The 16,165-nt window shown below is 36.0% G+C and overlaps 1 protein-coding gene across 6 annotated transcripts in view; it reads right to left on the bottom strand.

Annotated features, from left to right (window-relative positions):
- Positions 1 to 6,779: 6,779 nt before the first annotated feature.
- The window catches only part of IL18R1 (interleukin 18 receptor 1), a 44,809-nt gene continuing 35,423 nt past the window's right edge, over positions 6,780 to 16,165 (bottom strand). For 2 of the 6 annotated variants that reach the window (XM_010356564.2, XM_030921012.1), the window contains 3 exons: positions 15,821 to 15,982; positions 11,129 to 11,287; positions 6,780 to 9,229 (listed from right to left, as the gene is read on the bottom strand). In XM_010356564.2, the coding sequence (XP_010354866.2) occupies positions 8,874 to 9,229; positions 11,129 to 11,287; positions 15,821 to 15,982 (677 nt within the window). In that variant the 3' untranslated portion in view covers positions 6,780 to 8,873. The remainder of the gene's footprint in view (positions 9,230 to 11,128; positions 11,288 to 15,820; positions 15,983 to 16,165) is intronic. The other 4 variants (XM_030921013.1, XM_030921016.1, XM_030921014.1 and 1 more) reach the window with 4 other exon arrangements.

The following is a 16,165-nucleotide window of genomic DNA, read 5'->3' as shown; positions in this document are numbered from 1 at the left end:
AAAGTCTTCCATCAAAGAAAAGCCCAGGAGCTGATAGCTTCATTACTGAATCCTATGAAACATTTAAAGAATAACTAACACCAATTCTACTAAAACTATTCTTTAAAAATTGAAGAGAAGGGAATACCTTCAAACTCATTCTACAAGGCAAGCATTACCTTTATACCAAAATCAGACAAGGACACAACGAAAAAGGAAAACTACAGCCAATATTCCTGATATAATAAATGCAAAAATCCTCAACAAAATACTAGCAATCTGAGTTCAACGGCACATTAAAAAGATTTTTCACCATCATCAAGTGGGATTTAATCCAGGAATGTGAGGATGTTTCAACATATGCAAATCAATAAACATGATGTATCACATTGACAGAATGAAGGACAGAAACTGTATGATCATTCCAACAGATGCTGAAAAAGCATTTGACAAAATTTAACATTCCTTCATAGTAATCTCTCAACAAATTGGGAACAGAAGGTGTAGGTATGTCAATGCAATAAAAGCCATATATAAAACCCACATCAATGCAATAAAAACCATATATAAAAACCCACAACTAATATCATACTAGATGCGAAAAAATTGAAAACTTTTCCTCTAAGATCTGGAACGAGATAAGGATGTCCACTTTCACCACTTCTATGCAATATAGTACTGGAAGTCCTAGCCAGTGTAAACAAGCAAGAGAAATAAGTAAAAGGCATCAAAACTCGAAAGGAAGAAATGAAATTATCCCTGTTTATAGACCGCATGATAATGTGTATAGAAAACCCCAAAGAATCCACTAAAACATGGTGAGAACTAATAAATTCAGTAGAGTTGCAGGACATGAAATCAACATACAAAAATCAGTAACATTTTTATGCCCAAATAGCAAACTGTCTGATAAAGGAATCAAGAAAACAATCCCATTTACAACAGCTACAAAAGAAATAAAATTCTTAGCAATAATTTAGCCAAGCAGGTGAAAAATCTCCACACTTAAAACTATAAAACATTGATTTAAAAAATTGAAGACCACAAAAAATATTGGAAAGGTGTTCCATGTTCATGGATTAGAATTAATACTGGTAAATTGGAGAAAATATCTGAATAGCTATGTCTCAAAAGAAGACATACAAATGGTCAACAGGTATATGAAAAAAATGTTTAATATCACTAATTATTAGGAAAATGCAAGTCAAAACTACAAAGAGATATAAACTCACCTCAATTAAAATGGCAATTATCAAAGAGATAAAAAATAACAAATGCTGGTACAAAAGTGGAGAAAGGGAAACTTATTTACTATTGGTAGGAATGTAAATTATTACAGCCATTATGGAAAGTAGTATTAAGATTCCTCAAATAATTGAAAAATAGACCTACCGTATAATTCAGCAATCCCACTGCTGAGTATATATCCCCCCAATGAAATGAAATCAGTGTGTTAAACAGATATCTGCACTCTCATGTTTATTGCAACAGTATTTGCAATGGCCAAGATATGGAATCAATCTAAGTGTCTATCAGTGAATGAATGCATAAAGAAAACGAAGTATGTATACACAATAAAATATTATTTATCCAATTAACAAAAAGAAATCCTGTCATTTGCCACATGTATAAGCCTGGAGGACATTATGTTAAATGAAATAAGTCAGGCACAGAAAGATGAATACCACATTATCTCACTCATACATGAAATCTAAAGAAGTTGATGACATAGAAGTAGAGAGTTAGGATAGTAGTTACCACAGGCTGGGAAGCAGAGGGAGAGGGAGAAATTGGTTAATAGATACAAAAGTACAGTTAGGAGGGGTAAATTTTGGGGTTCCATTGCACGTAGGATGACTATGGTTAACATGATGGTATTATATATTTTAAAATAGCTAGAAGAGAGGGTTTTAAATGTCCTGATCACAAAGACATGATAAATGTATCACGTGATGGATATGCCAAATACCCTGATTTCAGTTTTAATAATGTATATATGTATCAAAATATCACAGTGTACCCCATAAATATGTACAATTATTATGTGTCAATTTAAAACACACTGACCAATGGAACGGAATAGATGGTCCAGAACTAGGTCTAATAGGATATGGAAATTGAATAGACATTAAATGGGTATCTTATATTAGTGGGTAAAAAATGACCATTTTAAGAGGTGATGTTGTGATAAATACACAGACATATGAAAACAATGCAATGGATCAATTTCTCAGACTAAACACCATAATAAATTCCAAATGGATTGAAGATTTAAAGTGAAAAATGAGTCCATATCAGTATTGAAAGAATGGATTAATTCTTTTAAAATCTGGGAATGAATAAATACTGAAAGCAAAAAACAAAAAACAAAAAACAAAACAAAAAAACTGGAAAACAATTGCAATTTACATCATAAAGTCTTAATATGTCTAACATGTAAAAACCTTCTCACAATGGCAATGAAAGAGATCAAAATCTCTATAGAGAAATGGGCCAAAGCTAAGGGACAAGCACTCCTAGACACTGGTGGTAAGAATACAAAATGTTACAACCCCTAAAAGATGAATTGGGCAATATGGAGCAAAATTACATATGTATTACCCTTTGACCCAGCAATCCTATGTCTAATATCCCAAAAATATTCTAGGGAAAAAGCATGAAATATGCATGCATAAGACTTCTTGTAACATAAATTGTAAGAGCAGAAGACTGGAAATATTTGGGACTGGTTGAATAAACCATGGTATAGCCACACAATGGTATACCACATATCTGTACAAAAAAGTATTTGTCAGAAATAGTTCCACGTACAATTATGGAGTGATCTGTAGAATATATTATCAAGTGGTAAAATCAAGGGGAGACATTGTATATAATATCTGCCATTTATCTGTGAGAGGTGATAAGAAAAAAATGCATGAATATTTACTTATATAAAAATATAGAAGGATAAACCAATATCATTTTGAAAAACGTTTTTGCCCTATTATAAAACAAAATAAAATTTTAAAAATCAATTCCTAAAAATCAAAACAAAACAAATAAATATGTTTAACTGACAAAAACACAATAAGAGGAATAATTTCAAATAACTTTAGAATACAATGATGACTCTATATTATAGTGAAATATTCTCAAGGGATAAAATGGTACAAAAATGTTTTCAACTGTTTTTAGGAAACAAAATATTAATGGATGTGTTGGTATTATAATTCTTTGAGATATATGCATATCGGATGTATGTACATTGTGGGATAAAGCAAATTAACAATTATGTTGATGCCATTGGGAGCTGGAATTTTCTGCATGGCAGTGTTTCCAATGTAAAATTGATGAGGCTAAGTAAAACCTGTGGTCCTAAATTTAAATTGGACTTTTCAGTATGAATTTAGAATTCATTTAATGGATGTATATGTATTTCCTTGTTATATCTACTTAGAAAGCCTAGAAACATTGAGTTAAGAGTGTGCAACTGTTAGACCCAAATCGTGGTCTCTAAAAACAATTTCTCACTGAAAGGAACCATGGCTCCTTAGAGAAATGGCTTTGTCTGGAACTAAGAACAGAACAAGTGTAGAACACCTTCCCATATCAGAAAATCACAACAACAAAATTAGGAAATGATCAAAAATACTACAGTAGAGTCAAAAGAACTTAGCAGTCAACCTGAAGATGGCCAAAGACAGACAATTTTAGTGTTAGAAAATGATTGTTAATTTTGTTAAATGTTGACAATTGTGATTTTGAAGATAAGCATCTATTTACTGGAGATGCACGTAGAAGTATTTAAAAGTAATGTCATCACGATGCAAGAAACCTATAACAAAAACATCCAGTATGAAAAAAAGATAGGGATAAATTAAATATGGGAAAATGTTAACAGTCTTTGAGTGTGGATTGTAGATATATGAATATTTGTTGCATATTTCCTTCTACTTTGTATGTTTCAAATGTTTCATAATAAACATTTTAAAAGGTAAAGTTAAAGCAGCCAAGTGCTCTCCTTTTGCCTCTTCACTTACTATAAGCTTGAATTCCCTCTTGGCCATACTTTTTCTAAGTTTCACAATTTGAGTGTAATAATATGATAGCACTGAAAATCAAGAGAAGCAACTTGAAAAGTCAGTAACTGGTTTGCGACTCACTGCAGAAAACAAATGTAACTTTAACATCACACCTTGTTTTTGACTTGGTTATCACCATTACTTATCAGTTTAGCTCAAGTGACTTTGGTAATTTCAAAAATACATGACTAAAGAATGAAAATGTAAGGGTATTGGCTATTTTCTACCTTGGTTTGTGAGTTTCTAAAGATGAATTTTAAAAGTGGTTTGATTCAAAAAATCATTATAGAAAGTGTGTGATGTACTTACATGCTTACTTCCAAGAGGACAGTCCTCAAATAAATGCTTAATTTCATGTATATTTGTTAAAAAGTGCAAGCCAGTTACGGGTCATATCTTAGTAAAACCTTCATTCATCTTTTAACTTCATTCTGTACACAGTGCACATGATCATTGAATAGAAATAAACAATGTAACAGAATCTTGAAAGTTTTAAAGTTAATTATTGTGCTACACATATTTCTAAAAAGCCATTTGTTCATTCATTCATTTTCACAGGCTGTTTGAGTGATAATTATTCTAAAGTCAATTTCGTTATAGAGGGCATTGTTTCTAAGGCATGTTTTGAAGTTTATATTTGTCTATATTAAGTCTGGTTGTAAGTGGTATAAAACCCAGTATAAGTGGCCTTAGTTTATTTCTTTCCAAGGTCACCCTATGACCAAGATGGCTTCTACTCAGGCCCATGTGCAAGTAACCAGAGCCAAATGTTCTTCTAGAGAAAACTCTCAGCCTAAGGCATTGACTTACTGACCTCTGTGCTCTGCTATTGTCTCATCTCTCATCTTAATAGTGTTCACTTGGAGAACATCTAAAGCAAAAGGCTTGCATCAGAAGGTGGCACCCGCAGTGCCATTTCTGCTGATGTTTGAACAGCAGTGCCCAGCCTCACCTCCTGCTAAGACTGCTACTCAAAGCTGTTGCTCGTGGTGTTCGCAGTTAGGTGCACAGAAGCAATTGGCCTTCTCAACCAACAATTCCACATTAGAGAGCTTTTAGTCAACTTAGACTTCAGCCTGTCCAGTTCTGGAGCTGGCAGCTGCAGCAAGAGCTTCCTGGTTGCACAGATTTCTTTCTGGTTGTGGCAAGATCAACAGCTCTACTTGGCAGCCCAGGTTTTTCGTATGACTCTGGAAGACATCCCTAGAAGAGGAGCCTAGAAGTCCGTTTCTTCATCTCTCTAAATAATTCTGTAATGATTTCTGTTTAAACTGGCTAGAGAAAATTATATTCATTGTATCTAAACCATGACCTCCTGAGAGATATTCTGATTTGTTAAGTAAAATGTTATGTAAGGCCTTAACATACAACATAGATAAAAGCAGTGTGGCTCTAGTTGTGGTATGTGGAGGGGGTGGGAACAGTGAGGTGAAGGGGAAGATCCAGGAGCCCAGCTCCCATGTTCCCCAATTTTCCATTCCACCATCTAGGATGGTCCCTGGGTCACAACCCCAAGACTCCTAAGCCACTATTTGAAAGTCAGTTAACATGTTCACTATTAATGATCAAGCACACACATCAAATTGTAGCAATCATGTAAATGAGGTATGGCATTCTCCAGGTGTGTCTGTGCACCCGCGAGTTATATGCTAGAAGGAGATAAAAATTTTCAAAAGCCTCACACAGAAATCTAGGTGTTGGTCTTAAGCTCCCAGCCTGGACTGTGATCACTATCAGCATGGCATGCAGGTGGGGCTGGAAGGCCCTGAGGCCTGCCCATGAGTTTCCTGTTAGGTCTGTGGCTTGGTCACTCTTTGAAGATTGTAATGCTTAAGGTTGCACTGCTCAGAGCAGCGTCTATTCAGACAGATGGCTTCTGCTAACCCTGGGTCCTCTCCCTCACAGCAGAACTTTAGACCAAGGTGACAGGTTAATTCCTCTGAGCATTTCCAGCTATGATTCACCTTGGTTTGTGGAACTGATTTTGCTAATGTCCTCTCTTTGGACAACTGCCTCCTTTCTGCGCATCACTGAGAGCCCCAGCAAACCCAACTGCCTGTCATTTGCCTCAACACAGGCCGGGCGCCTAGTAGATGGTGGGGGTTCCGACTCCCTGTATCTCAGCAGAGGACACAGTGGGCAGATGTTCTCCATCATGTGTGCTCTTTCATTCTGCACTGAACTTGAATGCTTATTTTTTAACGGCTTATAAGGAATCCTGAACATCCCTCTCACTCTCTTTTCCTCCTCAGAGCCAGTCCTAGGCAGCCTGCTTCTCCTCAGGTCCCTGCCCTAGGCCCACTTAGTTTAAATTGTTAGCGCCAGAAAAGTGCCTGCAGCCTCCAAGATGCTCATCTCCAAGAGGAGGCCGTACGCCGTCCTGTGCCAACCTGGTCAGGCCGCTCGTGTGCGACTGTGGCCAGGACCCTGGAGTTACCATGCCTCAAGTTTCTGGGTTTGGAATATATGGGGCCTAAGGCTTCTCTCTGCTTTGAGAGGATATAGCTCTAATGAGTAAATCCTTCTAGGATATGACAGACATGTGGGAGGTGCTTCTTCACATGCCCTAGAGAGGTAGTTGTGCTGATTCTCTGAAATAGATTTCACAGTTTAAGAGCATCTGAACCATGGAAAATAAAGCTGTTTTATTCCTGAAAAGTTATTTGTTGGTCCTGGTTGGGGATGTTTAAACCAGAATTTTAAAATATGCCCATTAATTATCTGACATGTGAAGACCCTGTGTTTAGTATTGAGTGGCTTGTGAGAAACAGAAGGGAATTATTTTGCTCCCGGATGGAAGGTATGAAACAAGAATGTAGGTGCAAGGCAATTTGACATTTAAAAAGAGAGAGGTGCACGAGTACATTTTGAATGGCCCATATTCTATTTAAACAGGTAGGAGTCTACAATGAGAACGAGGAATTGGAATCTTAAAGTAAGTGAAAAAGACGTCATGACATTTCAAAAATACAGGCATTAGACTAATGATTCATTAAGGTATTTCAACGTATTTTATGCATTTTAAAGCACACATCTAATGTATACATTTAACACATTTAACTTGAAATGCATTTAATACAAAATATATTTCAAGTATTTTAAAGCAAGTATAATAAAAGAGAAAAGCAAAATTATTCTATGTATCAGACACTATGCAATAGCAATGAAATCTATTTTGATTATATATGTTCACTAATATGTTTTCACACATAAAATATGAGCTATTAAATTATTTTACCCTTTTCAGCCATCCAGTTGGTGCACAAAATTGTAAGCACTACAAACATTAAATCACATTCTTACACAATCTCACTCTCCTTTGGTTTTCAGTAGTATCTACTACATCTGTTTGAAACAGTCACTGCTTTAAACTTTTGTAGAACATTCATGTTGCTCCCATGTGTTCTAATCAGCCTTCCAAACTCACGGTTTCACAGTTACTTGGTGATTTTCTTGAATAGCTATTACTTTTGAGATCATCAAGAAGGCTCCCAGTGCTGGGCTCCCTTTAGGGAGTAAGACATGTGTCTTCCAACATCAAAAGAGGCAGATGTTCAATGGAGAGATATCTTTTGCTCTGGATAAACTTCTCCAATATGCTTCTCTATGTGTGCAAATCTCAAATCAAAACTGCCTTCCTCCCTAGGTCTGCTTCCCTTCCCTGCTCTGTAGCTTCCATTAGTCCACCGCTAAATAATTGATCTAAGTAATCATTAATAATGATAATAAAAATAGTCATGGCAACACTGAGAGAGTGCTGAGTTTGTGCCAGGAACCACTGTAAGTACTTTACTTATATTTATTCACTTAGTCACCCCTGGGAGGTAGGTACAATTATTACAAATTCTAATTTCACAGACGAGGAAACTGAGGCACCAAGAGGTTGGATAAGGTTCCAGAGACCACAGAAGTAAGTAGCAAACTCAGAACTGGAGCTCAGGATGGGTTGCACAGCCCATCTCTTAACTGGCACACCATACTGCCTTCATGCTAAGGGCATTTTTAATATGTAATTTTTAAAAACCAAGCAGGTAACTATCAGATTTTTGCTATTCAATGGCTAATACAACCCGGCAAACATTTTGATATAAACATTCACACAAAATCTACCAATGTTTCAGACCATCAAAAGTGAAAGGCCCAGATAATTAGCTAAATTAGAATTTGTGTGTCTTGTGACAGATAAAAATCTATTCTGGGGTCCTTTTAAGAAGTTCCCATAAATAAATCCACATGAGCTTTCAAGAACCGTTGGCTGCAACTGTGGCTGTGATAAATTAAATACATCCTGAGGCAGAGGCCCTGCAAGCTCTGAAGGCAGCCCTACCAGCCCCTCCTCCCACATCCCATGCACAACCTGATCCATGATGTTAGGGAGTGAAAGCAGCATTTCAGTTACTCCTCACCCACTGGTGCCTAGAAAATGCCTCTTCATGAACTTAAAATCCCCTCATTCAAATTAAGTACTGGTATTAAAACTCTTAAAGATGCGCCCTTTCTGTAGGGCATAGGTTATTTTGCATCACGCCCGGCTTCACACTTGCTGTATACAGGATTGAGTAAGAGCAGCTGCATCCAGTTATCAAAGAGGGAGAAAAAGAAGAACTCCATTTCTTTTGAATTCCAGGTCTTCTGGGAGCACGTGACCACAGCCCACAGCGCAATCTTTAGTCTTATTCCCACCAACCTAATGACTAGTTCATCTTCAAATTGTGAACAGGATTTTTACAGAGTTAAATATTTTGAGTCACAGCCTTTGTTATGAACAGGTTCATACTCTCAGTCCCCAGAGTATCTTGAGTTCTTTTTGCCATTCAGTGTTTCTGAAGATTAAGACTCTGAAAGAACAGGCAAGACTTCTGATTCGTCTCTACCTGGCTTGACTGCTTTTGCAGGCATTAAGTAAAGAAGATTCTTCCAGAACCTTGAGTTATAAGAAAGAGACTTATCGGCCTTCCATTTCAGAACTCTGTGAGATTTCAAAAGCTTTAGTGATTGGGGCAAGAATGTGAAGTCAGTAGCAGGTGTAAATTCAATTAAGATTACTTTAATTTTTCTTTCCACCAATGCTTCATGAAGTCCACTTTCAAGTTCATACCTGACCTCATTAGACATATAACTTTTACTTAGGACGATGATTAGTCTTCGGCTTTTCTCTATCAGTGAGTGGATTTCATCAACAACAGCTGAAAAATGCAAGATAACCCATATTAATTTAAGATAACTGAAAGGGGAAACATGAGATAAAAGTCATTTTGCACAGTTCTATTTTATATTAACTCCTAACCTCACTAATAAGTTTTTCTTTCAGACAAACCATTCATTCTCAATTTTATATGCTTATTAAAAACTCTCTAGCTAACAATAATAATGAATATCTACTTAGCACTTATTCTGTACCATACCTTATTTTAAATGATTTTTTTGTACATTAACTAATTTAATCATCATAATAGCCTACAGAGAAGATATTGTTATCGCCGCCATTTAACAGACAAGGAAGCCCGAGCACAGAGTGGTTGAGTAACCTGCCCAGAGTCACATAGCTAATAAGTGGCAGAATCAGAATCTGAACCCAAGTGGAATACATTTTCCTATTATACTATCCTGCTTCTCCTCAAGCATGAAAGAGCATGCTAAAATCAGAATTTAAAGATTAAAAGACAAAAAGGCACAACAAAACAAAGCCATCCATTATTTTAGACCAGGGGTTGGCAAACTTTTTCTGCAAAGGGCCAGGTAGTAAACATGTTAAGGCTTTGCAGGTCACACTGTCTTTGTCACAACTACTCAATTCTGTTGTCACTCAAATGCAGACTCAGGTAACAGGTAAACCAATGTGTGTGGCTGTGTTTCAATAAGGGTTGCAGGTGTGATGGAACCTGTGGCTGGTAAATTGCCAATCCCTGTTCTAGATCTCTCACTGTTCTCAAATAGAGGTTTAACCAAACCTAATTACAACTGAAAATTTGATCATTATTTTTATTTATGAATTAAGAATAAACCTATTTTCAAAAAAGACCTCTAGAAAATAACAAAAATATAATAAAATAGATACATGGCCCAGAATAAATGCTTTCTCAGTAACAATATGCCTTCTTAGATGCAAAGAACTGTTACCCAAAAATACCACAATGTATGCATCTGATAATCTGGTATATTTTTTTGATAAGTTGTTTATTACTAAACAGTAGCGTAAGTTGGCAATATTTTCCTTTATAAATTGGAATATGGTGGAGGGGGGAAATGCAACTATTTCCTTCTCACTGCTACATCTTTCATGCCCAGTTCAGAACTTGGCACAGGAATAGTATCCAATAAATATTAGATTGATAAATTAATGATGGTAATAATAAAACATTTGTTGTTTTTTAAGCATCAGTATCCAGAATAATTTGACACCAGATTTTAAATGTTTGTTCTGGAAGACTTCAAAGAAAATCTAAAAACGTTACTCATTTTAAAAAAATTTAACTGTAATTTGCTTTAATATACACACTATGGCCGTTTGTATTCTTATATTAATTAAAAAACATTGAATTTCATAGCTATGATCTGATGGGAATCACTGCTTTCCTTTAATTTTTTCCTTTATAGTTTTCGTATTTTCCACTTAAATTTCATCACCAATATCAACACAATAAAAACCGTGCATTTTCTAGTAATAATTAACCTGTGTTTATTTCTAGTAAGGGTTACTAGTGAGGATTAACTAGTCCACACATCACATGTAAAATTTGGAACTGCTGCTGTGGTACAGATAGTCTTACCGTGGGTCCTTTCTAAATAAACGCTTCATGATAACGCCAGCTCTGGACCCGGTTCTGAAAAGGAAATGCCCTCTCCCTTTCCCCAACGTTTCAGAGAACCATGAAGCACAAAGAACACAGCCCAAGAGAAGAGACTATTGGAAGCTCGGTAGTTTGTTTTCTCACTATCAATTGTTGACTCACCTGGTTATTTCTGGCTTAAAGGACCTTATTCATTTGTTTGTAAGGAAATGGGACAGCCATCTGGGGGCTAGCTCATTCCTTTTTTAAAAAGAAACTATCTCAAATATTCTTCTGTCTGGCATTCCCTCTTACCTCCTCCAGGCACTACATCCCTTTCAAATATGCATAACTTATACCCAAAATGTTTCTCCAACACCCTGGGCAAAATCTCCACAGCAAAGGTGTGCTCCTCTCCATTTTCAGGTCGGCATTCTTTTAAGTAAGACACAAAAGCATCATATGTTTTTCCATCTAGGAGGTAAGATTGACTCTTTTAATTCATGTGTAAGTAAAATGTTGTTTAAGTACAAATTTAAGTGACTGTCATAAGTAATTAGTATAGATTCATTGAAAAATTACATATAAAGTTGTTTATATTTAAACCTCCCATGCTAACCAAGCAACCAATTACCCAATGTGTTTTTAAGCATCTACTTTAAGATCCCACTGCTTAACACCATAGAAGAATCAAGAGACATATGAGCCATAGATCTGGGCACCAAAGGAACTTAAGTCTTTAAGTTCCTTAGAAGGGCAAGAGCCCAAAGGTGCCCTCATTCCAGGAGTGGAAAGAAAATCTCACCCTGGTTTACTCAGATCACTTAATCCTACTACCATCACAATTTCTATGCTCAAAAAGACTCCCAAGAAGGTGAAGAGAGAAGCAGAGCAGTTTACACTGGAATGTGGGGGAAAACAATAGAGGTAAATGAAATAATATGCTATTGGAAAACATGCTATGATATTTTTAAATATTATAGAATATAGATGTCAAAAGGAAAACTTCTGATCTATTGAGGAAAACATGCTATGATATTTTTAAATATTATAGAATATAGATGTCAAAAGGAAAACTTCTGATCTATTGATGATTTTCACTGATGATAACATCTGCTCCTATTTAATTTCTGACAATGGAGTGGTACTCAGATGGCTAACAGAACAAATTCAGGAGGAAATGTCTCCTAAATAACAAAGACCATGCTCCTAACTGGGTAATTAAAATATGATACCACTCTCTCTTCTAGCTTCATCCAATCTATTTTAAAAGCAAAGCAGATGCATGCAACAACTTGGAAAAAGTTACAGGCAACACATTAGCAGAAGAAAAATAGCACAGCAACAACAACAAAATAAACTAACAAAACTCACAGACAAAATAACTTGATCAGAGAATAAAGAGTGATCCTGATGGACATGCTTTCTGAAAGGAGGAAATTTTGAGTTGGGTCCTAAAAAATGCAATGGATTCTAATTGAGATCTGCAGAGAAAAAAGGAAAACAGTGGGGGAATGGTCTACCTTTATCCCATGACAATTGTTTTGATGGCAGACAGGTAAGATTTATGCATGGTATATTACTGGGATTAATGAATTTGCTACTGAGTTAAATGCTACATATGATTGCATCCCTTATTAAAGTCTAATAGGATAAAACCATTCTAGATCTATGTCTCTTACGGTGCCATCATTTATGCTCAACAGCCCAGCCTGACATCCTCCATAGCACTCATGGTCACCAATCAACACTTTCTGCTTCTGGCAAAAGCTTCTTCAGTTCTGCCTACAGCATTCTGTTCAGCAGTTTGGGTTAGAACCTATTGTCGATTTAAAGCAATTGCTTTGCAGAATTGCATGCATTGAAAGAGGAAAAATGTTGGTAAAAATTTCAGGCTTACATAAATATCAAAGGTATGAAATGTTGGTAAAAATAAAACCAGCTATTAATCAGTAAGTAGGTCCCCCACATACTTTTCTTAAACTGCTATCAAATATAACTACCTACTAATTAAGTAAGAGGTAGTGCTTCCACTAGGATTGTCTCCGTGTCAGTGACAAAACAGACACCAACGTGTAAGACAATTAAATGAGACACTTTTTTAAAAGGCATCATTTTCTTATGATGTAATGAATTGCAATAAACTGGGAAGACAATTTCATCAAATATGGGTTTATATTACATGCAATATAGCTTTGCTCTTACCTATGAAAAATTAGCTTTTCAAATGTTAATTGCTTTCAAATTCTTTATTTTAAGCAATTCTTTTCATATAAATCTGCTAATTTTATTATAATTTATTTTAAATCCAGGAAGTAAAAGGTTTAGTGGATTTGAGAATTGAGAAAGTAAAGTGTTCAAAAAAAGGAATTTGAAAGCTAATGGTAATGTTTTTATTCTCTATGTTCAAACATAAATGAAAATTATAAAGGAAATTATAATTCAAATGGATATTTGGGACTTCAAGGAGCAAGTTAAACAAATGTTCCTCAAACTATGCTTGGTGAATGACCATGTTTTAATTTAAATTTGCCGCCTTTTGTTGTTGATTGATTAGTTTCATTTCCAATCCTTCACAAACCAATACTGAACACATTCTTAGATACTGCAGCAGTATTAAATTGTGAAAAAAGTTTTTATTTTCATACTCATATCTCCATTTCTGTCTTTTTCACGGACTGCATTTGTTCGTGGACTATAATTTAATGGAAGTTATTTAGAGCATGTCTCTAAATGTCTCTGTGCCATATTGACAGTTAAGAAGTGTGAATTAAACAAATTACCTGCAAACCATGTCAAACACAACTGGAGAAGAAAAAAAGAAATCTTAGCTCCAGAAAGTCAGAAAGAGAAGAGCTAGTCAATATCTATTTAATGGTCTATGCAGAGACCATTCAGAAAACATCAAATACAGATTTCCTCATTTGTTGCAGCACCATCTCTCACCATAGCAAAATCACACGTGCACAGGCAGGCTCAAAGCTAAATTCACTAACTTTGCTAACTTTATATTGTTCAACTTAAAGTTCTAAATGTGAAAACTAAACCTATAAAAATCTCAGAGGAACTACATAATTTCTGTATAACTTGAGGTTAGGAAGGCTGTTTTACTTATGACCCCAAATCTAGAAAGCATAAAAGATATATTTGAGTATGTTTTCCAAAAAGCCTTTTATATAGCACACCACTATAAGCAAAGTCAAAAGACAAATTACAGCCTGGAAATATTTGCATTTCATATTATAGATAATAGGTTAAACTCCCTAAAATATGAATAGCTCTTATAAATAAATATGCAAAATAAAGCCATCGCCTCATGGAACAATAGTCAAAAGATATGAATGGGTATGTTAAGAAAGGAAATACAACAGAGTCTTATGCAAATGAAAAGTTGCTGATACTCTTGCATAGTAAGAGAAATGCAAATTAAAATGTCACTTAGATACAACTTTTCACCTATCAGATTGGCACAACTCCAAATGGTTGTGGGTAAGGTTATGGGAAAAAAGTCGCTGTCATCCTTTGAAGGCAGTAGGGAGGGTGAATTGAGAGTATCTAGCAAAATAATGGTCGTGTCTCCTTCTTGTATTCTAGAAACTCTATTTTGGAGAATTTTTCTTTCAGACATACTGCATACATATGAAACGATGAATGTATAAAGCTGTCCATTGCAGCATTTTTGTAATAACAAAAGACTGGAAACAAGCCAAATTCCATCAAAAGGAGACTAAATAAACAGTCATAGCTCTACACAAATAAAATACTGTGTGGCCCTAAAAAATGAGGGACTTTTGTATAAAGTAACATGCAAGTGTGTCTAAGGTATAAGAGAGCAAAGTTGAAAAGAGTGTGCATACTAAGCTAAGATTTGTTCTCTTTAAAAGGAGGAGTGTAATAAGAATCTATATTTATATTTGATCAGATGTACTATCAGTGAGGGTTGGGAATCATAGATCCAGGACCAGGCTGGAAGAGGGGGTTCTGAAGTATAATTTAATAGACATTTTGGGTTTTGAACTGTGTGAAGGTTTTTTTCCTGCAAACACACATACGCAAAAACAAAATCAAGTGCAATGAATTAGACTGACTTCCTTTAAATTAGTAATTATCTGGAAACTTGAGGACTTCTAGTCACCTTTACGTATAAGGAAACTGAGGAATGGAGCCAGCAGGTTGACATAGTCGCAGATAAAAACTGGCAGATCTAGGAGACCAGAACCCAGATCATTTGGCTTCCAACTCCAGCTCGGGGTTCTTTTTTTTTTTTTTTTTTTTTTTTTTTTTTTTTTTTGAGACAGAGTCTTGCTTTGTTGACCACGCTGGAGTGCAGTGGCACCATCTCGGCTCACTCCAAGCTCTACCTCCCAGGTTCATGCCATTCTCCTGCCTCAGCCTCCCGAGTAGCTGGGACTACAGGGGCCCGCCACCACATCTGGCTAATGTTTTTGTATTTTTAGTAGAGATGGGGTTTCACTGTGTTAGCCAGGATGGTCTTGATCTCCTGACCTTGTGATCTGCCCACCTCGGCCTCTCAAAGTGCTGGGATTACAGGCGTGAGCCACCGCGCCTGGCCAGCTCGGGGTTCTTACACGTCCATTATGTAAGCCTCCTTTGCCAGGCTGAAGTAATAAGCGATAGGACAATTCAATCCAACTTAAAGCAACTTTATTGAGTGTATGTACTATAAAGGTACCTAGGTGATGCATGCACAAGGACACACAGATGTACAGTTCCTGGGCCCGAGCATCTCCCAGGGCATTTAGGAGGCTATGGCATACATACACAAGACAATCAGAACAATTTTGGGCAGCACATAAGTAAGCACAAGAAAAGAAGACACAAACAACATTCATAATGGATGGTACAAGCAGAACAATATTTCCCCTAGAAAACCTCTCCCACAGATTAATTCTACAGTATCATCAAAATAAGATGAAGATTAACATCTATTTATTTGATTTCTTAATGAGAACATAAGGTAAGAAATCCCAGCATTATATGTGTTACCTGTTAATGTTTCATCTCTTCTCATTAAATGTCTATAAAATAGAACCAAGTCAACTCTATAAATGACGCACACAGTCACTAGACACACTACTGCCACCAAGATCAAAATGGCTATGATCATTCCTTTTGTGAAGACGTGGCCTGAGATATCAGCCATGTCTGCTAGAAAAGAAAGAGAAAAAGGAAAAGGAAATAATCAAGAAATCTTACAAGTGTTGTCCATTATCATATGCTTGTCCATTTTTACTGTTAACATTAATGCAGTAGTTACCAACCCAAGTGCTGACACATTCACTGAGTGACTGCACATTCCTGCCTTTAGTCTGGAGTAGCGATATTTCTACT

This window comes from Rhinopithecus roxellana, chromosome 17, assembly GCF_007565055.1.
Source record: "Rhinopithecus roxellana isolate Shanxi Qingling chromosome 17, ASM756505v1, whole genome shotgun sequence".
Classification (NCBI taxonomy): Eukaryota; Metazoa; Chordata; class Mammalia; order Primates; family Cercopithecidae; genus Rhinopithecus; species Rhinopithecus roxellana.
This window is presented reverse-complemented; position numbering and strand designations above follow the sequence as displayed.